This window comes from Saccopteryx leptura, chromosome 2 (assembly GCF_036850995.1).
Source record: "Saccopteryx leptura isolate mSacLep1 chromosome 2, mSacLep1_pri_phased_curated, whole genome shotgun sequence".
Classification (NCBI taxonomy): Eukaryota; Metazoa; Chordata; class Mammalia; order Chiroptera; family Emballonuridae; genus Saccopteryx; species Saccopteryx leptura.
The window spans coordinates 266,207,570-266,232,862 of record NC_089504.1 but is presented as its reverse complement, the minus strand read 5'-3'; the positions used below and the strand labels follow the sequence as shown (position 1 = coordinate 266,232,862).

Here is a 25,293-nt window from a genome sequence, read left to right as displayed (position 1 = left end):
AATGGAGACTAGCATTCTGGATCAGCTTTTAATCCATTAGTTGTAGAAATGTTCACATATACCTTGTTCCTTCTTTTGTACACAAAGCAAACAGGTTTCCATTGTCTGTGTTTCAAGGAGAACAGGTGATATGTTTATACTCTTAGTAAAAATATTTAAAATGCTAGGATATTTTTATTATTCATATGCATGAGCTTATATAAGGGACTTCTTCCATGAAGAAAGAATTTAGAATAATTCAAAATATGTTTTCTTCAATGCCTCATAAGTTTAAGAGTGCATGCTAAATTCCCATCTACAAAATCAGGATATATGTAACACATTTAATTTTTTTTTTAAAAATACCACTTACATTTGGGACAAAAGAAACCCAACAAAAATAAAATACCTGTAAAAGATAAGCAAGCTCTTTATAGAGAGCATTATGCATGTTATTGAAGATGATTAAAGAAGATCTTAAATAAGTGGACATACTATGCTTCTGGAGAGAAAGACTCAGTAAAGATGCAATTTCCCAAAAATTGGTTTTTAAATTCTAGCAATTCCAATCACAGTCCCAACATGGGTTTTCTTGATGCCTGTTTCTGAAATGTGGGCATAAAAGACCCAAAATAACCAAGATTCTTCTGATAAGCAAACTGAGGGAACTTATTTTAAAGGTCTATACTTAAGAAAGAGTATGTGATATTGGTACAAGGATAGATAAATAAGCCAATGAAACAAAATATAGTGTCATACAAATTTGCACAGAAATGATGTTGTAGATGCAGGGAAGAGTTGAGGCAATGAATTTTGCATGTTTATATATAAACATACATATGCATGTTTATTTACATAAAAAGAAATTGGATCTCTAATTGTCCCATAAACAAAATCACTTTCAGGTAGATTGAAGGCTTAAATGAAATGCAAACATGTAAGATTTTAGGAGAAAATATAAAAGAATATTTTATGACCTCCAGATAGAGAAGGCATTCTTAAACAAGACACAGAAAGCACCAATCATATGGAGGAAAAGCTTGATACATTTGACTATATTTCAATTAAGAAAGTCTAACATAAAGATAGTGGGGGTGGGGGGGGAGCCAAAGAGTTGAAGAAGGAAACTGTGATACATAATTGATCAATTAGAAAATACAACTAAACACTCACTAGAGGGGAAAGAATGGAAATAAATAGAAAAAATAAAGATATAAATGTCCAGCAAACATGATTGGTGCTCAACTACATTGGTAGAGTAAGAAAATCTAAATTGAGACAAGAAGATACAATGATATACTCATGAAATCGGCAACAAAAGCCCAAGAGCTGGCTGAAGAGTAGAGCAGAGGAAAGATGAGCCCATCCTATGATGCAGCAATTCTACTCCCAGGCACACAGCCTACAGCAATAGTTTTCAAAAAGAAGGCCAGGGTCCATTAGTTCTTGTGAAATAAATTGAATGCTTTGGGGACAGTTTTAAAACACAAATTTTTAAAAATAGAAGAGAAAATATAGTGTATGTGACATGTCATTGGAATAATTGTTACTAAGTACTACATCATGAAAATGTTGGGTTTTCTGAACATTTATACTGAATCATGATATCAAATGTATTTCTAACTGAGGGTTATAGTTTAAAAAAATGTGTCTCCTGTGGGCCAAGAGACATGTACAAGAATATTTGTGAAAGTATTGGTTGTAAGAGAAAAAACCAAGACAAACCAAATATCTATTAACAGTAAAATAGATAAATCCATTCTTTTATTTTAATACAGAATATTACTATGTGAAAACATTGAACCATAGCTTCAAGCAACAACCTGGATGAATCTCAGAAAATCCCATGGTGCAATCCAAAATACTGGTCACAGAAAATATATACAATATAATTAAATTTACAAAAATTCAAATATAGCTTGCACATGGGTGTTCATAGAAGCATTGTTGATAATAGACCCAAAGTGGAAAAAAGCTAAATGTCCACCATTTGATGAATGTATAAATAAATGTGGCATGTCTACATAATGGAATATAATTCAGCAATAAAAAGGAAGAAAGTGTGCATACATGCTACCAGATGAATGGACCTTGAAAACATTATGCTAAGGGATAAAAGTCACGAAGAATCACATGTTGTATAATTCCATTTATATAAAATGTCCAGAATAGGCAAATATCAATATATAAAGACAGACTATATTAGTGGTTTCCTAGAGCGAGGCTTGGGAGAAAATGAGAATTGATTACTAATGAATACGGGATTTCTTTCAGGGGCAATGAAAAAGTTATATAATTGATTGCGCTGAGATTGCATAGCTCTGTAAATATACTAAAAACTATTGAATTGCGTATTTCAAGGAGGCAAATTGTTTAGTATGGGGGAAAAAATCAAATATAGGCAACAGTCACACATGTTTAGGAAGTATATTATCCAGTCAAGGTTATGCAGAGCAACAGAATCAATAGGGTATGCCTGTCCACGTGTGTGTTCGCACACACACACACACACACACACACACACAGTCACACACACACATGGGTGGTGGGGGAAAGAAGAGAGAAGGGCTGGAAGGGAGAGAGAGATAGACTTATTGTGGGAAGAGGGTAAGAAAGACTGGAGGGAAAGAGAGGGGGAGAGAGAGAGAAAGATAGAAAGGAGAGGTGGAGAGAGTTTGATTTTAAGAAATTTAGGCTGGCAAATTCAAACTACACAGGGCAGGCTGCCGGGCTGGAACCCCAGGAAAGAGTTAATGTTTCAGTCTTGAGACTGAATGCATTCTGGTGACAGAATTCTCTCCTTCTTCCAGGATCTCCATCTTTTCTCTTAAGGCCTTCAACTGATTGAATAACGCCCACAACATGAGAAAAGATCATCTGTTTTACTTAAAGTCTATGGATTTAAGTGTTAGTGGTGGCTTACCTGTGGTGTCGCAGTGAATAAAGCATCAAGCTGGGATGCTCGAGTCACTGGTTCAAAACTCCTGACTTGTCTGGTCAAGGCACATACAAGAAGCAACTACTATAAGTTGATGCTTCCTGCTCCCTTCCACCCCTTCGCTCTCTCTCTCCTCTCTCTAAAATCAACATATAAAATCTTTTTTAAAAATGTTAATGGTGTACAAAAAATACTTCACCTCAATGTCTAGACTGGCATGACCTGAAAACTGGACACCCTAGTCTGGCTAAGTTGACACATAAACTTACCATCACAGGAAGTAGAGTTCTAAATAAGATTAAGAAACTGATTAATATCTAGAATTCAGCCTAATGCTTCCCTCTGCAGAGTAGAGCAGACTAATGTGACCAGCAGAGACACACAGAGGGCTTTCAAATTAATGGTCATGTTCCTCAAGATGAGTTCTGAGTATGTGGACATTCATTTTATTAGTAGTATTTAAGGTATATATTCATATATATATTTATATATATTCCATGTTTATTAAGTATTTTATATTAAAAGTAGTAAGGGTTAGCATACAAAGAAATAATAAGTTGGCTATTTCTGTATATATATATAGCTTCAGATATGCAGTCTTAAATTATACTTGGCTTTGTAAATATGAAAAGACATCAAAAACAATTCAGGGTCCCAAGAATGTTCCATCTCTTTTTTTAGATATTTATTCAACATTTGCTATCAACATGGTGTTGAGTCTCACTAAGGAGGAATGAGTACAAACCCATATTGAAAATATCCAAGTTGAAAATGCCATATTAAAATTATCACTAAGGAGGAATGAGTACAAACCCATATTGAAAATATCCAAGTTGAAAATGCCATATTAAAATTATCCCAAAGTGGTAACAGTGGTTGTGATGAGATAGTGGATTTGGGGTAGTTTTCTTCTTTATTTTTCCATTTTCAACATATTTTTGTAAAATAGACTTACTCATTGAATTTGGAGCCTAATCGTATTGGGATGGTTTAAAATGTCCCTCCCTGCTTCCTTCCATCTCTCCTTCCATTCCTTCCTCCTTCTTTCTTCCTTCTTTCCTTCCTTCCTTCCTTCCTTCCTTCCTTCCTTCTTTCCTTCCTTCCTTCCTTCTCTCTTCCCTCCCCTGTCCCAATGTCAAAGTGCTATGTGCACTCTGGCCTGCATTCAACAACTATGTAATAATGAGTATACAAATGTTTTTCAATTCCAAACAAATGTATATAAATTTAAAATATACTACCATGGCTTATTTAAAAAGACTAGATATGTTCCTTAAATTGTATTCACTCATTCATTCCAACGTTTATACAGTGCCAAGGCACAGGTGTGGGAAATGCGTGGCTAATTTAGATGTATTGTATGTGCAAATCAATATAATGTGGCATGTGTTGTTATGGAAAAGGAGGATAAAGAAGAGTGTGGAGAGTTAGAAAATGCCTCATTAAAGAAATGTCTTTGAACTCAGTAGTATTATGTGTTTTAGGGAAAGGACAGAGCTCACAACGAGATGAAGAGGTTGGAACTGCAGGTAGATAGAACCACAGAACCATAAAAGGTTAGGGTTAGAAGGAGACACAAGTTATTATCTTGAAGGAAAGGATAGAGAGGAACCAGTTGAAGATCTGGTGGAGAGTGGAACTAAATGATGGAGAAAAGTCACAGACTTTCTCTGTGATGGGCAGGGATGGGATCAAAGGCTCTGTCATTATAGGTGCCCGTAAGGCAAGAGTGTGTTAGTAGAGGTGTTAGTTAAAGACAGGGGTGTTGAGGAAGTTCAATAAAGAAGATAAATTCTTCTGAGGGAGCATCGGTGTCGTGAATGTGCGGAGCTATCAACCCACCCTGCCCATGATTGATCAAAGCCTACACAGTCCCACGAAGAAGTTGCATTATCGGCTTCCCTGTGTTATCCTCAAGAGCAAATATCCTTTGGCAACGTGTCCCAGCAATTTTATTTTACGTGCTACTTGTGTTCTTCCTTCTTGCCTTCTTCCATCTCTTGTCCTCCAACATGTATGTATGTCCTCCAACCTCTCTTGTTTAGTTTACATCATTAGAGAAGAAGAAAACATCTAATCGAATCCCCTCTTCTGGGCTCTGCCGTCCCAGGCAGGTCGGGACTGGGGTTAGCAGGTAGAGTGGGGCTTCAGAACAGTGTCCCACAGGGGCTGTCCTTTCAAAAGTTCAGGGGTTCCATGGGGCTGTGAAATTCTCCAAGTCCTCAAACTTGATCTACTTAGATCCGAAGTCTCCTCAGTCAAGAATAAACTTCAGGAGAAATTGAGTGTGAAAGAAAATGCAAACATTCTGCTTTGTGGGAGTTAAAAAATTGTGGATCATAGTAATGAAGAGTTGGGTGACTTTCCATTTAGAACTCTATTCATTTAGTCAATAGATGCATTATGAAAAACTACATCACTGTGAAGGGCTTTCGGCTGCGGTTTGCGAAAGCAGAATAAATTTCCTTGGGGTTGTACCGTTATGTACACACACACACACACACACACACACACACACACGCCCATTGGCAGACAGGGCCACACCTCACGGCTCTGGGGGAAGCCACAAGCCTCAGCTGTACAGGCTGAGCCTGGACTGGAGGAACTTTCCGCAGGACTGAGGACGCACCGCCGCACAGCCCCGACTGTGTGAGAGCCGGGGTCGGGGCGAGCGCTGGCGGTGGCAGGTACTCGTAGCGCCCCCGCGTCAGGGCCTGGGCGGCGCAGCGGCGGCGGGCGGCTCCCGGGCTCCGGAGGTCGGTGCCAGTGTGCGCGCACCCCTGGCCCGGCGCGCCGCATCCCCGGGCTCGCCGCTCGCCGCAGGTCCCCCGCCGCCCGCCCCAGCCTGGAACATGGCTGCACGCCCCGCCGCCAGCCTCGCCTGCTCGCTGCTGCTCCTCTCCTGGGCTCTGCTCCGCGGCGGCTGCCGGGCGCGCTTTGCCGCCGAGCCGGACTCGGAGGACGACGAAGAGGAGGCGAGGCTGTTCCCCGAGTCGCCCCTGCAGAGACCCACGGTGCTGGTGGCCCTCCTGGCCCGCAACGCGGCGCACGCGTTGCCTCACTTCCTCGGCTGCCTGGAGCGGCTGGACTACCCCAAAAGCAGGATGGCCATCTGGTGAGCCTGCAGGGACCCCGAGCCGCGGCGGCGGGGTCGGCGCGCACAGCCCTGCCGCCAGCGAGGACCCGGGCGGGGGCCGCAGTGCCGGGTGCGGGGCGCGGGGACCGCGGGAAACGTGCTGCGCACACCCCCTGGCCGTCTGCGCGGAGCCGCGGCGGATCGCGCGGCCGGGTCGGGAAGGACGCGCGGGTCCCTGTGCGCACGGGGTGCTAATGGGGATAACAAGCCGCCCAGGGCTCCGCTGGGGGCGTGCGGGTCCGGACGGTCTCGTACCTCTCCCGGACAAGGGCATGGGGAGACCCCACACGAGTGCGAGCTTCTCCCCCTTTCCACTCTCGAGGTTTCCTCTTTCCCAACCTCATACCCCTCGCCCTGGAGTAAGGGGATAAGAGTGCCGTTCGCCACCTACTCCTCCAGACGCGACAGGGACCTACTGTTGCTGGCAAGGCGAGCTCCGGAATGGCTGGGTGGCGAAGAGCACGCCGCCCTGGCTTCCCGGCCTCGCCTCCTGCTCACTAGTCGGTGTTCCTGGTTCTCGTGGGTCTGGGGGCTAAGAGGGGATCTGGATCCACAGTTTAAAGCTAGGTGGGACCGCCGTGCCTTCTCAACCACGACATCCTGTCTCCTCTTATCACTCCAAGCTGTCGCCGTCTGTGCATCCCCCTGGGATGCATTCCCCGCGGCAGATGCAAACTGCGCGGAAGCCCTGGGGTACAGAGTCCTGGAGACCGTGTCGCCCTCGATAAGGCAAACAGCCAAGTTGTGTTGCCCTCGGGAAAGAGCCCCGGGCCTGGTTCCTGGGTTTGCTGTGGGGAGGGCGGGGCTTCCGTGGTGGTGGCTGCCTTCTCTAACTTTAGAAATGGGTCCAATCCCGCACCTTTGATAAATGCAGGTATCAGCAGACGAGAAGTTAGTGTCCAGGTGAGCCGCTAAGGGGCCTGTGGACAAGGGGACGGACACTGGCCAGGAAAGACAGGCAGCCAGGTATATGAACGGGAGGACTTCCCAGAGGAAGACTGCCCAGGTCACTCCGGAGCAGTTGGTATCTAGTGTCAGTGAAGGGAACTGTCCGCAGACAGGACATATCCTTGAAGCATGGTTGGGATGGATGAAGCAGTAGCCGAAATTGGCAGCCTGGTGGTACCTGGTGGGAGAGGTGCGGAGGTGAGAAAGCAAACAGGAGGTATAGTGCAGCTCTGTGCTATACACTGCTGTACTGTACACCCTGCTATACGTGACCGCTACCACGGAGAGAGCATGTTATGTGGAAAGTGGGAATACTGGTGCAGCCAGATTTGAAACCAGAAGGAGGGATATTTTTTTAACCACTTCAATACCAAAAGAAAATTTCACAAATCTCAGTTCTTAGATGCTTTTTTCAAAAGAGACATTTTACAAGATGGCCCTGGTCTTCATGCATTGCTTAGTTTTAAGAAAAATACAATAGTTACTATTTAGTTTTTTGTTGTTGTTTTTTTGTTTTATTTATTTATTCATTTTAGAGAGGAGAGAGAGGGAGACACACACACACACAGAGAGAGAGAGAGAAGAGAGAGACAGGGGGAGGAGCTGGAAGCATCAACTCCCATATGTGCCTTGACCAGGCAAGCCCAGGGTTTCGAACCGGCGACCTCAGCATTTCCAGGTCGACGCTTTATCCACTGCCCCACCATAGGTCAGGCCAATAGTTACTATTTAGAAGAGAAATTATGATATTTGTTTTACAAATGGAAGAACTGAGACTTGAATCAGTTCAATGACTCAAAGTCAGAGAATTCATAAATGGTAAAACTGGAATTTGAACCCAAGTGTGTCCCTGAATACCTCTCTAGGAAGGTGCTAGTGGGCACAAGATATAAGCTAAACTTATATAAACCTGTCAGCTGCAAATGTGAGATGTTTGCCACTAGCATGATATGTGATTTTGGGACAGCTTCGTGGAAGCCATAGACATCATTTTTCTTATCATTAAAATGAGGGAATGGAATAAATTTGAAATTAGAATTTCAATCATTCTCTCCAGTCTTGAATTACATAGATTTTATGATGTGATCAGAATCAGCCAACAAAGATTCTATTTGCTGAATGCTCCAGATTCTATTGCCACTGGTGTTGTGTTTAGTTGGATAGTATTCCAATTCTGTGTATATCTTTAGAATCTGCATTCCCTTACCCTCATTCATGGTCCATGTAACTGTACCTTGTCCTTTATGGCCAGTGTTGGGAAGTTAAGAAATCCAAGGCTTTTCGGGTAAGGCCTTGGGCAACCCATGCATTAGCTACTAAAAACTCTTCTTTGAGTTCTGGCTTAGAAACCTTATATCATTTATTAGATAATAATAACCAAAATTGGCAGTTTTAAATAGTGCTGGATAGCTATCAAAGTAGTTTCATCGACTATTATCTTAGAATTTGATCCTGTCATCCTATAAAGAAATAAAATTATTTCCATTTCATAGAAGAAGACATTCTGTCAAAGTATCTGACTTACTGAATTACATTTATTTTGTCAATTTCACAAACACTTAATACTAAGAGCTCACAGTTCCTTTAAGTACTTTCTATTTGCATTCTGGTTTAATCTGCATAAAAACCCTATCAGGAGTATACTATATCTATACCCTTTTGCAGATGCTCCTAATGATCTTTTGTGAAAATCAGGCACTATGCCAGGTTTGGGACAAGAAAAGTTGGATAAGATGTGTCTTCTCAGACAAATGTGGCTTTCTTTACTTCTTCTTTGCTGGTTAGTGCAGAGTGATCTGAATTTCATTTTCAGGATGTGGGAGAGTGACAAAGGACTTTTAAATCAGATTGGGGCAGTTGTGTGGTCATGGAAAGCTTCTTGAGGAGTTGACACTTAGTTTAAACCCAGTTTTGAAGGACAAATAGAAATCTACTGAAGCCTTGGGTGGGGGGAGGGATCCAGAAAGAGGGAAGAGCAAGACCAAAAAAAAAAAAAAAAAAAGAGGCACTGGGACATTAACTAGAGTCTCCTGCACAAGATATAAGCTAAACTTATATAAACAAGTGGGAAGACAAGTGGGTGGCTGGTCTACTGACCACAAATCTCCACACTCATTGCATTGTACCTTTGCGACTGGCTCTAGGGGAGTATCTGGTTGGGAAGGTTATGGAATATGTCTAGGAGGAGGTGGTACCTCAGTTTAGTATGCTTCAGCTTTGAGGGACTCTTGCCAATTGCTTACCTCTAATTTCTGTGTCCCAAGCTCTACTCAACATTTAGAGATGCCAGGCCGGTTCGTATTCAATTCTTTAAAGCCAGCACATGCTGATGTCCAAAATAGTTAGTGTTAAAAATGGCTGGAAGCTACCCAGAACCTTACAAAACAGAATCCTGTTGAGTAGAGTCTGGATGCTAGCTTTTAATTAATCTTATTGTAATAACTGTGCAGACTCACCCATTCATCTGTTTACCTCTAACCATGGCTGGGGGAGGAGCTGATAAGACTTCTTTCCTATATGGGTGATTGAGAGGCCTGGCGCACTTATCACATTCAGATGTCTTGGTGATATGTCTTTTTTCCCACCTAAAGTTCTGGACCAGGTCTGCACTGCACATACCCGCGGAACCAGGGTCAACAGGTTGACCCGAAAACTTTTGCTGTCAGAGAGTGAGTGTAGATATCTCAGCGTCAGGTTGATTCAGATTAGGTTGAATGAAGGCAAGTCTGTATTTTAGAGCTACTTCATACCTGCAGAAAAGGAAAACTAGTCCCATTTGCCCATCTGATCTGAAAACCCCACCAAACTAATTGTTTTTCCTTCAACTAGCATGGTTTCGTGATACAGAACTAAGGAGGGTATTCCTTGTGGTCTAATGAAGTTCTGCACTGAGTTCATGGGAGTCACTGCTGTGCTGAGATGAAAGTGACTGGAGGCACTGTGACACGTGGCAGCGCACTTCAGTGGCTTCTCTTTAATCCAGTGGAGCCACGAACAGTGGCCTTAGCCATAGCGGGAAGGCTGATCTCATCCCCCCTCCAAACCTATGATTAAGGGGAGCAGCGCCAAGGTCCATGATAATGAAAAAACGGAGTGGGGCACAAGCTAAAACATGTGAACCGAAAGATACATTAAGCTTGTCTTTTGGAGAGCCTTCTGTTGCCTGTGGGAAGACAGTTGGGCATCACAGAGTCTATGCAGTCACGAGGCAGTAACTGCTGTGTAATTACAGAACAATTTGGGCATTTCACTTGGTAGAGCTTTGAAAAGTAACACACTATGTTGGGGACCATTGTATGGCTTTCTAAATGAAGAGATGAGTTTCTATTGACATAAACATAAACAATAGTGAGCTATACTTGGTTTGAGTACTGGTCCCTGTATTTTGTGCACTGTTTACTCTGTTTGGGCCAGGTGTAGCTTGGATTGATCTCCACATTTTAATGTTTAACCAGTAGCATTTTGGTGAATATTTAACTAGATTCACTAATAGACACATGTTTAGAAAATGTTCCAAACTACTATTAATGATAACTTTCAGCATCAGCAGTGAGAATGATGTCACAGGTTTATCATTACCATCTTAAGATTAAATGTTTACAGTATCCTTATGGAGAAAGTTTCAGTTCAAGGCTGAAAAAGTAGATGATACTTTTAGTCCCCTTCTCCATTAGTCTGTTTTTCTCACCTTTCTCCCATTTTCTCCATGTTATTTGCAGCCTGTGGGTCAGTACTGAGGCTGAAGTGTGTGAGCTTCGAGTTAGACAGACCAGGGTTCCAATCTCCTGCATGATTGTGGCACAACAGCACCTCTGCACGTAGCTTCCTCATCTCAAAATGACCAATAATAACACCTACCTCAAAGATTTATTACAACAGCAAATGAGATAATGTATGGACATTGCATTTTCTATAAATACTAATAAATAATAGTAGTTATTTCCTATTTGCTTTTTCCTCTTTGCCTCATCTCCTTTAGCTTTATCTTCCCAAATGAAGATTTCAAAAAGATATATGATCAGAAGACGCTCTGTTTTCTGCCGTCCGACAACAAATGATCATCATAGTAAAAACGAACATCAAAAAGAAAGTTAACATTTATAGAGGTGCTGTTGTAAATATTTTGGTTTCGTAACTGATTTATTTCTCAAAGCAACCCTGGGTGAGAGGTGCCGTTACTCTACTAACTTGTCACATGAAGAAACTGAGTTACAGAAAACTTAAATGACATCCCTACGGTCACAAGGCTAGTGCATACTAGAGCCAGGATGTGACCCAGGCAGTTAGTGTCACAGACTAAATACAGAGGGTCTGTTCAAGATAAAAAAGGAAACAATTAGTCCAGTTTTCCTTTCTGTCAGTTGACCCAATTTAGGGAGATCAGAGTGCCAGTGTTTCTTTCAAACAAGAATGACCTCTTCTACTTAAATGACATAAGCAACTCAGTGATTCCCTTCTGCTTTCTTGATAATTTTGTCTCTTAGCTTAGACATTTTCTAGTCTTCCTTCTAAAATTCCTTCTATGGTAGATTTTATAGGCACAGAATGAGACTAAATATATGGGTTGTCCATAAATGTGCAGGTCATGTGCTATGGTAATGGCTATATAGAAACAGAAAGAAATGTATTAAGTATCGTTAGTGGCAAATGAACCAAGTGGCACTACTCATTACACCTGAGTGTCTATAGTATTTTGAGTTCATAATGGCAAAACTGAAATATCAGTTTTTCAGCCTTTTTAATTAGTGCTCTTAGATTCGGTTGACCCCCTTCGCCCATACTCAACTTTCTTCCAAATGATTGGAGACAAATTATCAATCCTTCTCACCCTCCAATTACAAAACACAACTGGTCCTCAGAATGATATACTATTTCCTTTGGGTAAAAACTGACGTGACTAATACATGTCACCAGAACTATTGTTCTAGTTCTGACAGATGGCCTGCAGGGTTATAAAGGATGCCTAAATGGTCCTGGTTCTATTTGTTAATTAACTTGCGTGGATGGGGAAAGGATTTTTACCCTTATGTATTGTATAGTGACTGAGTCTCGGATGAGATAACAGATCTCTAGATTTTTAAACCCCATGTGGCTGTTTCAGTGTGGATTACTTTATAACAAACATCACTCACAGTTTAAAGGAGCATGCCTGCTATTCTAAGATGGGTTTGGTTTTCCACACTTGCCTTCAGTTATTTTCCTCCAGGTGACTTTACCACCGCATTCCTTTGGACTCCAGGTATGCCATAAGCATACTTCTTGTGGCCCTCTCCCTCAGCTGTATCTGGTGGTCGTAAGAATGAACAATGAAGGCTTTGTAACCAGATGGGCTGCTGGCTGTGCCTCGGTCCTTTTCCAACACTTAAACGCACACATGGGTCATATCACTATGCGGCACTGTCTTCCGGTCAACTGTACAGTATAGTGGGACATTATAAGGCTCATATAGGGACGATAGTAGGACTGTTATAAAGCTTGTTTCTGCACATTTCTTCAAATAACAATATACAGTAAAGTTAAAGTCTGAGAGAAAACAATCAGCCTATAGTAGGACTGTTAGACTCAGTTCTCCAGGTGTCATATTTGAAGAACTTTCATTGCATCTGTTTAAATCATAGTTATTATTCACCAGGGATTGCAAAACGTGTGAATTGTGTGTGTCTTGCCATTTGTGTTCTCAAGGGACTGACTTGTTCATTTCATTGTACTTACGTTGTTAAAATACCTACTATACCTGATTTGAAAGAAAAAATTAAATCTTGTTAGGTCCTTGCAGATTTATTTAATAGCAATTTAAGTATTTTAAGAATATTTTTCTCCTGACTTTTCTTTTTAAAATGGAAACAGTAACATATTCCCACAATAAAAATTCAACCCATATGAATGGGAATACGATAAAAAGGAAACCTCTCTTCTACTTCATACCACCAGCCAGAGGCAACCAATGTTAACAGTTTCTTGAGTATTCATCTAGAAACTGTCTGTGCATTTACCTATATCTTTTTAATGTCAAACCAACTGTTAGTTTTTTATGTAGCCTGTTTTGCATAAGTGAGATTTTTTTAAAAAGTCAATTTCTGTATGCTAGGTTCTTAAACTCTGCCAGTTCCAGGTAGTGACTCTGAACCCCGCCCTGATTATACCTATCCTGCTTTCTTGTCCTGTATCTCTGGCTCCCAGAAAAACTGGCCCTAAGCTCATTTGAAAAAACAGAGAGAGAGAGAGAGAGAGAGAGAGAGAGAGAGAAAGAGCAAAAGACTTTTTTATGAAGTGTAATATGCACACACCCCAAAAGAGTGCGGATCTCATAAACACGCAGCTGGATAACTTTTCACAAACTGAACCTGCCCTGTGACCAGCACCTGCTGCGCCAGGTCTGCATCTGCACACAGCAGTGACTGTGGGGGCCGAGCGGCTGCTGACCCCTGCGCTCTCTGCCAGACAGTCACGTCCCTGTCGGGCCCGCCCTGTGTGCACAGTCTGACTTTTTGATGTGGCTTGCCGGGCCCCTGTTGGCATTTGGGTGGTGACCCTTGCATCTCTTCCCAGGCTTCTCTGGAGCCCTAGAACTCGAGTAGTAACTGCTTTCTAGAACAAGCGGCTTGGCCAGCTGCCAGCGAGAGATCTCAAGGTTAAGGAATAGGATCCTATTTCTTTTCCCTCGTCTTTCCATCTCTCTGCTCGGAAAGCTGCGTATTAATGTTCATGAAAGTAAAAAGGGATCTCGCGATAGCTAATAATTGAAAAGTCATGCAAAATATAAACAGAGTGGCTGTAATTAATTCACTGGAACTTGCTGCCATTCAGACCCATGAAAACGCCGTGTTTGTGGTTGGTGGCCTCCGCCAAGTCTCTCGCATGAATTAACCTTCGATTTGGCTGGAGGGCATTTCTCTTCCTCTCTGGGAGCACCGCACAGAAGTCATTTCAGACTTGGGCTTCCAATAACAGCTTTCTGACATCCTGCCAAGGCTGAACTGAGGACTTTGCAACATGTTTCATTTCATTGAGGCTGTTGTTATTATTTTAGTTGTTTATCAAATTTGGCAAGCTGAGGCCCGTCCCTGGCTTGATGGTTTAGCTGATGAGGTTTGGTTCCTCTGCAAATATGATATAATGCAAAATAACCCTTCTCTCTCAGTGCTTTCTGACTAATGTTTCAAGACCCCTTAGAAGATGTGCATTTCAGAGAGCTGAATGACAGGTGAGCATTGACCCGGGACTGTGTGCTGGTGATTGTACGACAGAAGATGGAGTGTGGGTCCAGGTCCCTGCTGCAGACGCACTCTCGTGCTTGCTGGGTTTCATTGACAAACTGGCTGCACTGGAAGGATTCTTTACCTTCTAGGTTGAATCACTTTAAGGTCTGTTGACAGATAGGTCAGGCTGGAGAGAGGAGGTTCCTTATGGCTCTTTCCCCATTTTGGCTGTTGCTTGATTTGAACGTGTTCCCCCCAAATTCATACGTTGAAATCTTAACTGCCAAAATGATGGTATTAGGAATGGGCTTTTGGGGAGGTTTCCACCCTCATGAATGAGATAAATGTTCATCGGAGGCTCCAGAGAGGTCCCTCATCCTTTCCACCACGTGAGGCAGACACAGCGAGAAGCCCGCAAGCTGGAGGAGGACCTTCAGCAGCCTGACCATGCTGGCGTCCTGATCTAGCTTCTAGAACTGAGAGGAACAATTTTCTGTTGTTTATGAGTCTTCTGGTCTGCGGTGTTTGTTAGAGCAGCCGGACAGATCAAGGCAGCTGTCAAACTCAAGAAAACCATGAAGGTAGCCAGAGGGCCTGCATTTTAGACTGTAGGGAAATAGAACTCTCTTTTCTTTCTGAGAGTGATTGTGTATATACTGGAGGAGGCGGTGGCAGTGGGTGACAGTAAGCTTCCTATTCTCACAGCACGAGAGATGATTCTGAGGACAGGGACTGTATGGAGGTACATTGGCATTCTCTCAAAATGTCATGTTAAGTGAGAAATGACTGCTTTTCAGGCTGGGGAAAGGTAGGATTTTCCAGAGACTAACAGTGGAACTTAAATTCCTGGGCCATCTGCGAGAAATGTGGTTGTGGACAGTCGGGCTGCGGCATTTCCAACACAGAGTTTCTTGCTGGATCGCTGGGCTGCTGTTTAGTTTCTTGGTTTCCAGCCAGGCCCATAATCTGTCCAAGCTCCACACACCACAACGATTATGGTTGAGACCCGCCAAGATGGTGGGAAGTTTCTGCCAAGTGGAATCGGGGTTTTTCATGTCATCACTGCGCCATCGAACAGTAAGTGTGTATGAAGCGTCCACACTGCTGTGGGGCGGAAGAGCATTTACTCAGACAGTGGACCTTGTCTTGTGTTTCCGGTGGATTTTGTTGAAACAGCCAGCATACTAAAATATTTTGGAAAATTACACATCTCCTCTCTGGCTTGCCTCAATCTTGTTAGACTCTATGGTTTACTGGGCACATTGATTCCCATCCTAGAAAATTCTCTTTAGCACCATAAACCATGAGTTTCTAAAGCAATGAACTCAAAAACTGCTAAACACATTCCTTTATTTATTTGGCCATGGCAGATTGTCTGTGTGAATAAATCCAGGTCATCGTGATGAAATTGGTAGTCGGGGTATCCTAAAAGTGACTCACATGCTCCTATTGATCAAGTTCATTGGCCATGAATGGACATGACTCTCATCACTATTCTGCTTGCTTTCTGGTATAAGACCACTGGGCTTCAACTCGTGGTTCCTAAACTCTGGTTCAGGGGCCAACTGTATCAGAACAGGTAAGGCATTTATCAGCTACATAGTATTCTGGGCCCTGTTTCAGCCACATGCAATCAGATGGCCTGTGGGAGGGGCCTGGAAATCTGGTCTTGCACATGGACACAAATGATTTGGATGTACCTCTGGGTTTGGGATCAGCAAGAAATGGGCTCCCAGATGTTCCCCTGAGGAACAGGGGCCCTCATGGGAGGACCAAAGGCTGCGTATGCATCTAAAATACAGGCTATGAGATTTTCAGAACTTGTAAAGTAGTCATAGTGTGGAATCTTCTAAATGCCAGGTTCTAGGTACTGGAGCAATAAAGGCCCAGGGTTTGTTTTTTTTTTTTAATCGAGTGAAGGAGGAAGGTGCAGGATTACAAAGGACAAGCAGAGCCAGGCAGGCATGCTTCGTGGTTTTTATCGAATCAAGCAAAGCGTTCTCCCTCCTTCCAAATCTGGCTATTTAAAAAAATGTTTCTTTTTCAGACAGTGCCTCAAACTGCCCCCTGGATGAAGTGCTCGGTATAAAATGACACTCTCTCAAATCTTTTCTTTTTTTTTTTACTTAGTGTAGCTCACATCATATGCTCATTAAGCACTGAGTTTTAGAAAAGAAAAGATAGTTATTGATGAACATCTCTTAATAGGCTGAAGGGAAATCAAACCCATGCATTTCCTTCAAAATAAATAGTAGCCATTTAAACCACTATGGTCCTCACCTTTCCTAATCTCATCCCTTTGTTGCTTCTACAAATATTGATCGACTTACCACCTGTGCGACTTACGACCATTAGACTTTACGACCACAACCGCTAGCCACGACTGCTCCGCGTCTGGCAGCGCAAGCGTTGCCCAGCTGGGCGTACGACAGTGCGGACCAGCTTCTGGCAGCACCTACCATCTCCGCGTGTACCATTTCAACAGTTATCCCAGACTCGGTACAGCAATTTGTGTTTTGTGTCTTGGATATTTTTTCTCAAACCCCTCCCAAGATGTCTACCAAGAGGAAATTGTCTTTGCAAATATTAAACCAGTTGTACTGGTAATGCAGTGTTTTACTTAAACCTGACGAATGTAAAAATAAGAAACAAAATGGTGTAGAGATGATACAAATGGCATAAAATGAACAAAGAAAATTATGATATATAACAATAATGAAAGAAAATTATGATAAAATATGACTTAAAGATTTTTATAACATTATTTCACAGTACTGATAATATAGCCTACTCAACTTATGACCAAATCGTGTTACGACCGGTCTGTCGGAACCAATCGTGGTCATAAATCAAGCACTAGCTGTATTTCATTTTCCTACTTTTGATCTTCTCTTTGGCACGGCATTAAAAACCTCATTTGTGAATGACAGTCTATTAAATGAATGTGCTTTTAGTAGTTGGCCTTTCAGCCCTAATTATATGATGTCACAAAGTCCCTTCACTGGTTACAAAATCAAACTGTAACTTTTTGGAAATTCTCACTGTTCTGGGCCGCTGCATCAAGGAGGGTTCCGAGTCTGTGCAGAGGTGGATCCTTAGTTGACACAGTGGTGCTATTACAGCCTCCCCTGCAGCCTTCCCTGGGGCAGATCCCAGCCCCGCTGCTAAATCTGATACTGTTCCCTAGGTTTACTGTATTTTTAGCTCCATAAGACGCAATTTTTTTCCCCAAAAGTGGAGGGGAAAATGTCCGTGCGTCTTATGGAGCGAATGTTTATTTTTTTTTAGCTGCTGCAGGTTCCCGGACAACTAGAAGAGTATTTGAACATTAAAGTCTCTTCTCATTTGTTAATAATAGTGTTAATGGTTTCTAATACTGCTGTTGAGTTTACATTGTTGAAATATTATTGTGGTATATTTTATTAAGTATTTTAACACACCATTTGGTTCAGAATATTTTTTTTCTTATTTTCCTCCTTAAAACCCTAGGTGCATCTATGGTCAGGTGCATCTTATGGAGCGAAAAATATGGTATTTTGGTGACAGGTCTGTCAAAAGTTCCACAGTGGAGGCTCTCAAGTTTACGTGTACATTTTCATTTTCTTTTCCTTCCTTCCTTTCTTTCTTTCTTTCTTTCTTTCTTTCTTTCTTTCTTTATTTATTTATTTATTTATTTATTTCTTCCTTTCCTTTCCTTTCCTTTCCTTTCCTTTCCTTCTTCCCTCCCCCCCTCCCTCCCTCCCTCCTTCCTTCCTTCCTTCCTTCTTTTCTTTCTTTCTTCTTTCCTTCCTCCTTCTCTCTCTCTCTCTCTCTCTCTCTCTCTCTCTCTCTTTCCTTCTTACTTTCTTTTTGGTTCTTTTTCTTCTCAAAACTGTGAGCTGCACTCTATAGCTTCATGGGTCCCATCAGGAAGACAGAAGTCACCTGGGGAGGAAGGTGACACCTGGCTGGCACACCTGTGATCTCCAGGACAGCTGCTTCCAGCCAAAAGCAGCCTTGTCCCCAGTGTGCAAACATCCTCGTTTTTTCATTTATGTTGTTTTGTGGAAGACTGAGAGGCATTGCTTGTGTCGTGTCACTTCGAAAAAGCCACTTATACTTTCTGGACCTTTCATAAGGGAGATCTGCTAGAGTCGTGGTTCTAAATGTGGCTGCTATTTACAATCATTTGATGAGGGGCTCCAACCTCAGATCATTTAAAGCCGAATCTCTGGGATACAGCCAGGGCAAGTGACCTGATTTGAAAACTTCCCAGGCAGTGGGAATGCACAGCCAAGCTTGAGAGCTCTGGGTCAGACATTCTCCGGGGTCCCTACCCGATCTGACATCAGTACCCCCTTCATGGGTGCGACCATATCTGAAGAATTTTTATGAATCATAATTCTACATGACTGCTGTTTCCTGGGACCTCGGGCCAACTTTAGATCTTTTTTGGAATGGCCTAAAAATAACACTGAGTACTTCATGCTGGTGTAGACAGACTGTGCTCAAAGGTGTCCACTCGGACTCTTGTGTCCTGCAGAAGCTGTGTGCTACATGATGACTGAGCTGCCAAGGGATGTGGCAGCCAGAGGGCTGGTCTTGCAGGGGGCACCTTTGAAAGTTCTCATGAAGGGGCCACATGCACCAGATTCAGCAGCAGCAGCGGTGGGGCAGCGGCGGCCCAGGCTCTCTTCCTGAAGCACAGAGCAGCTGCCCCTTGGCTGGGGGAGCTGTGTGCATCAAGCCTTATAAGCGCATCTAGTCTGGCTCCGGCCGCTCAGGATCCCTTCCTGCACTGTGTGTTTTGGTGTGTTGCCCAGCTTTGCTTTTAGGCATCTGTTTCATTCTGGTGCAGGACCTCTAATCATGTCTGGGTATTGGGTTTCTGATGTTACTTTTAATGGCTTTGGATTTTAGCTTCTTTTGTTTCTGGATTTGCATAAACAGTGCTGCCTTTGTCCTGTGGTCTTGACATGGCTTCAAAGCCTGGACTGGGCATCAAAGACGTCCTGGATTCTCATTTCTTGGGCATCAGATTGCAGCCATGCCAGCAGGTGACTGAAGGTTACAGCTCTGCTTCTGGGCCAGTTTTCTGTCTCCCAGAGAAGATTAGATTCTGCCAAGTCCCCTTAGACAATGGTCCTGAATCTTAATAGCTTTTCCTGTGCAAATCCTGGTGAGTGAAATGGGCACTACTGGCATTTGTCTGAAGAGGAGAGGACAGCAACTCGCTAATACTTACTGAACACACCCACCATGAGAGGCAGAGTATCAAGGGTTGCTCTGGGAAGCATGGAAGCCGCAGGCTCATTGGGCAGTCTTCACCAATGTCGGCACGGTGGGGGGTCCAGCCCTCATTTTCCCATGTATCTTATCAAAATAAAGGCAGTCATTGGACTCTCCGTTATCTGTAGCTGGATTGTCTGTATTTTGGATAAGGAGGGGCCAGTTTTCAATCAGTCCGTTAGCTCTACGTTCCACACAACATTGAGCTGGGTCTCACTTTATGCTGCCCAATAGCTGGATGTTTAGACAACAGAGGGTAATTTTTAGCTCCAAAAAAAAAAAAAATGCTGGAATGTATTCAGCAACATTCCACCAAGGGCATTCTGGTGCCAGTGTTATTTGTTGAGTTTTTTTTAGCTGTTTGCTCTTTTGCATAATTTATACCATATACTACCACGTGTCAGATTTCCTTGAACGCTCTGCCTTGCCATGGTCTCCTCATCCATACAGTGAGTGCCAGACAGGCTGATCTTTAAAGACTTTTTTTTCTTATCCACAGTGTTTGCAGTTCCACCACTGAGACCACAAAAAATGAAACAACTTACTCACTTGCTATATTTAAGATGGCATTTGGGCCTTGATTTCTCTATTTGTCCATAAACATAACTTCTTCAGTACTTTTGACTTATCCATGTTTCACATCTTTGCTAAATAAACTGATGGTTCATATCTACATAAAATTATTAAAAAAAAATTTTTTTTTAAACTGCCCTTTGTGATGGTTAAATTTATGTGTTAACTTGGTTGGGCCACGGTGCCTGAGTATGTGGCCAAACTTTGTTCTGGGATGTTTCTGTGAAGGTGTTTTTAGATGGGGTTTATATTTAAATCAGTGGATTTTGAGTAAAGCTGACTGCCTTCATAATGTTCGTGGGCCTCATCTACTCAGTTGGAGGACTGAATAGAACAAAAGACTGACTTCCTTTAACAAGAAGGAATTGTGTCGCTAGACTGCCTTTGAACTTGAACGTCTACATTGGACCTTCCCTGAGTCTCCAGCCTACTGGCCCGATCTACAAACTTTGAACTTGCCAACTTCCATAACTGATAACCAATTCCTTAAACTCTCTCTCTTGCTCACTCTATCTAGCTATGAAGTAAATACATATGCTATAAAGATATATTATTGTATATTATCTCTATATATTGCCATATATATATATATATATATATATATATATATATATATATATATTCTGTTTTTCTGGAGAACTCTGACTAATGTAACCTCTATCTTGAAATAAAATACGATCTTTCTCATGAACAACAGCAGCCAAAAGAAGGGCTGTGATGAGAAGAAAGAGAACCCCGAGACTTATGTCAGAAGAGATGATTCTAAATCTGAAAACTGAGGCAGCCATTGCTGTGGGCTCCCGGGAAGGCATCTTTGCTTCATGAGCATACATACTACAGGTCTTCCGTTAAATTTGGCTTTTCTCTGCATGCAAAATAAATAAATGCAAGTATTCCCTAGAAGGGCCCCTCTTCTGGAAAAGGCAACAATAGGAGCTTGACATTTGCTCTTGTGATGGGAAATAATATATATGCTTGTTCTTTGCATAAGCTCCTGGCCAGCCTGTAGGCCTGTGTGTTTTTTTGTTGTTTTTTTTTTAACTGAATTTACTGGAGTGACATTGGTTAATAAAATCACACAGGTTTCAGGTGTGCAATTACATAATGTGTCATCTGTATACAGCATTGTGTGCTCACCACCCCAAGTCAAGTCTCCTCCATCACCATCTATCCCCCCTACCCCCCTGGGTCTCCCATCCCCCTTTTCCCTCCTGCAGTCCCCACACTGTTGACTATGTCTATAAGGTTTTGTTTTTTGTTTGTTTTTTTTTTAAGCAAAGGCCTGTGTATTTTGCTTAGTCCACTGAGTGCGGAAAGTAGCTTGCATGAGCACTTTGGGGGTCAGGAGAACCTGGTGGTTTAAGATTAAGTTTCACCAGGCTAATGGGTTCTTGCGCTGACCCCCTAGAGGCTTTGCTTCACAGTGGTGTCGTTATACCGTAGAGATGCTGGAGATTGGTCTGTGCTGACCTTCGGAGGCCAGGAGCACGAGTGCCTACGAAAGGTCCCTATAACGTGAAGCTTGGTGGGGCCAGGTCCGCCCTGGCTGATGCTTTAGTGAAGGAGCAGAAGAAAGACTCGGGGGTGGGTGGGGTGGGGTGGAGAAATGGAGACAGAATTACTTGTCTCCAGACTGTGAATGTACAGGCTCCAGAAAAATAAAATTAAGAAGACAACAATTTCTTTTTTCAGAGAGTGTTCCCACTGATGATTCTTGGACTTCATGCTCTTAAATTGAACTCTTCCTTTTTTGAGCTATAAGCAACAAGTTTAAAAAGCAAAGCCTTCTGCTGGGTCAGAGTGACCTTGAGAACGTGCAGCCTTTGGCTCCCTCTCTCAGCCCTCTCTGATCTTGCGACTCAGATGACGCTCTCGAGGTGTAAGCTGGTGGCTTCCTCCCCCTATGACTCTAGGACAGGGGTCCCCAAACTTTTTACACAGGGGGCCAGTTCACTGTCCCTCAGACCGTTGGAGGGCCGGACTATAAAAAAACTATAAACAAATCCCTATGCACACTGCACATATTTTATTTTAAAGTAAAAAACAAAACAGAAACAAATACAATATTTAAAATAAAGAACAAGTAAATTTAAATCAATAAACTGACCAGTATTTCAATGGGAACTATGGGCCTGCTTTTGGCTAATGAGATGGTCAATGTCCGGTTCCATATTTGTCACTGCTAGCTGTAGCAAGTGATATGATGCACTTCCGGAGCCGTGACGCGTGTGTCCTGCATCACTGGAAGTAGTACTGTACGTGAGCGACGCATACAGTACTCCAGGAGCACAGGATGCATCTCACTGATCACCAGTGAAAGAGGTACTCCTTCCAGAAGTGCGGCAGGGGCCAGATAAATGGCCTCAGGGGGCCGCATGCGGCCCGCGGGCCATAGTTTGGGGACCCCTGCTCTAGGATCATGTGCCAACGGCTCTGGGTGAGACTCCTGTAGGAACTGGGTGAGACTCTTAGGAACACGAGCTCAAGCCTGATAGCGTGGAATGCCCTTGTGAGTTTTTCTTCTGCTATAACAGTAAATGTGATCTAAGGGGCTGGGGTTCCGACCTTCTCTGCTCTGAAGTTAAGTGGATTTGACACTTTTCCTCTTTCCTGCATAACAAGGTAGCTAAGGTTCAATGTTGCTTTCAGCCATCAAGTTGTAGATAATAAATTACATTGGCATTCTGTTCCGTTGAGTTAGACAGCAAATAGTTTCCCTAAATGGAACACTTTATTTTTTTGATGTCAAAGGAGCGGAGGATAAATAAACTGCAGTCTGTGTTTTACTGTCTGAAATCATTTTTCCATAAGTAGATTTTTTTTTTTAGTTGTCCTTCTAACTAATTTTTACTACTTTTATTAATATCATGGATTTGGCTTCTTTCCTTTTCAGTTTTTCAAACAGGCTTTTTTTTTTTTTGCCTACGTAGGTTTTGGTTAATTTATTGATAGATTGATCTGTTTATTATCAATAGCATTGGCAGTACTAGAAACTCAGATGTCTTATCCAAAATAATGAGGAAAAGCTGTTTGGCACATCACCTTCTGAAAAATTATGACTTTTTAAAATCCAGACAAGTAATTCTTATTTTCAGTCACTTAAAAAATAATATTTGCCTTCCTTGACCTTTGATCGCTGAGAAGATCAAGGTTATACCTGGCTTTAGTCTGTAGTCCGTTTCATCCTGGGTGGTCAAATAATTTTCCAGTCTCCTGAAAAATCAGCTGTTAGCAAATGAGGTCAGTTTTTTGGTAGCAGAATTGCATATGTCATTGTCACAAAAGAGACACAGGCCACAGAATCTGTCTGGGGGCCTGCTTCCAAGAACTTGCTGAAACTCCTCCCAGCTTAGTTTGACGTTGGCTTTACTCTCACTCTTACATTTCAAAGCACGTGAGTGCCACACATGTCCAACAAAGTATAGCATGAGGAAAAAAAAACCCAGTAACCTCTTGTTGCTCAACACAAAGTGAAAGCGAAAACAGTAGGTATTTTATGATTCTCTTTATTTAATTCTATCACTAAAAAGTCATGCGTGCTTTTCTAAGTCTCCATAGAAAAGTAGGAAACATTATTTCTTTCAAAAGGTTTCAAGTATTGAACTAGAACATAAAAATACCAGGATAGTTCCTAACCTCAAAGGCCTGTTTTGATGCCCTTTCACGTATATCTTTTGTGCAGTAATTCTACATCTGTCTTATTAAATATCTAGGTATGGGGAAGGTGTGTGTGTGTGTAAAGGGAAGAATGTGTGTCTTCCGAAAAGATTTTTCCTGTTCCTTGACTTTACAAGCAATAAAAAAGTTTCCTATGAATGAAATCATTGTTAGGATTTGTTTTCTGCTTTGTTGACTCTGCTTCTGAAGATGTTTTGAAACCTTGATTTCTGGGAATGGAATTCTTCATATGCTGCCCAGGAAAGGAAGTATAACACACCACTTGGAATAAAGAGTAAACTGTCACTCACCATAGTGTGGAAACTGACCTCCATGATGTCCCCCGATGAGCCTTCCTTCCTCCGGTTCATTCCTTCCCTGGTTTCTTCCCCTGCTGATGCACGTGAACAATACAACGGGGGGAGATGACAGTGTGTGGCTTCCAAGGCCAGATCATAGGAGGTATTGCATTTTTTGCCGTAGTCTCATGAATTGCTTACCTTGGGAGACGTCCCCTGGAGGAGGACATTGAATCAGTCCCAAGGAAAGGCCACATGGAGAGGAACCAAGATCTGCAGCCAGCAGCCAGCACCACTGGGCCTCCATGTGAGCGAGCCATCGAGGAAGGGGGTCCTCGGGCCATTCAGGCTTTCAGGTGACAGCTCAGTACAACCTGAGAGACTCCAAAGGAGGATGTCATCATGTCTCATGGAGCTCATGCTGTACACCCTGGGAGACAGCAAAGATAAACAAGTAAATAAATAAAGAAGATGATCATTAAGGATATGTGCAGAAGGGGGAAACAGAACAGGCTGGTGGGGTAGAGCTTTGCTGGAGAGTACCTCACATATGAAGGGGTCAGAGAAGGGCTCTTCAAAAAGGTGATACTGAGCCAGGCCCTGAACGATGAGGAGCCGCCTTGTCACCATGGTGGGGAGGGGAGGATCAGAAGAGAGAGGGGGAAGCAGCCAGGCTCCTCAGTCAGGGAAGGGCTTCGCTTGTTGGAAGAAAGCTAAGAAGGCCGGTGTGCCTAGTCTACTTCGGACTTATGTCAGATTTGTCTTTTGAGTGGCTCTCCATTCTTCTTTGGGCTGCCTCTTGGGAGAAATAGGGCCAGTTTTCAATATCGTCAACCACAGTATGTTTGTTTGTTTAATCTTTTTGACCGCACATGTTTAATAGTTGAAGAAATCCGAAAGAACCTCACATCAAATCTTGCAATCATGAGTGAGCTGCCCTCGGTGGGTTGCGAGATGCGCTTCAGGCTTCCTCTGACCCGCCGAGGCTGCTCGGCCAGCCAGGGATCGGGGTCTGGTCGCTGGGGTGTCTTCTGTATGCTCTCAACCTCATTTTATGCACTATGTGTTTAGTTTCCATGAGGCATTAGTACCAATGGCTCTGGGGATTGGAGGAAGACTAAAGGGCATGCGTAGTGATTCTGAGTAAGGGGCGGGCTTTCCTTCCTGCCATGGGAAAGAAAAGTCATTTCTTCTAGTATCAGGACAGTCACAACGTGTCAGTCCTATCCAATTAGACCACAACAATAAAGAAGACATTCTACGCAGCCATCCAAAGAATCTGAAAATTGAGCACAT

General features: G+C 42.8%; 1 protein-coding gene across 1 annotated transcript in view; it reads left to right on the top strand.

Annotated features, from left to right (window-relative positions):
- Positions 1–5,469: 5,469 nt before the first annotated feature.
- COLGALT2 (collagen beta(1-O)galactosyltransferase 2) overlaps positions 5,470–25,293 on the top strand; it is an 81,646-nt gene continuing 61,822 nt past the window's right edge. Inside the window, exon 1 of the mRNA XM_066361709.1 lies at positions 5,470–6,032. Coding sequence (XP_066217806.1) covers positions 5,770–6,032 — 263 coding nt within the window. The 5' untranslated portion in view covers positions 5,470–5,769. The remainder of the gene's footprint in view (positions 6,033–25,293) is intronic.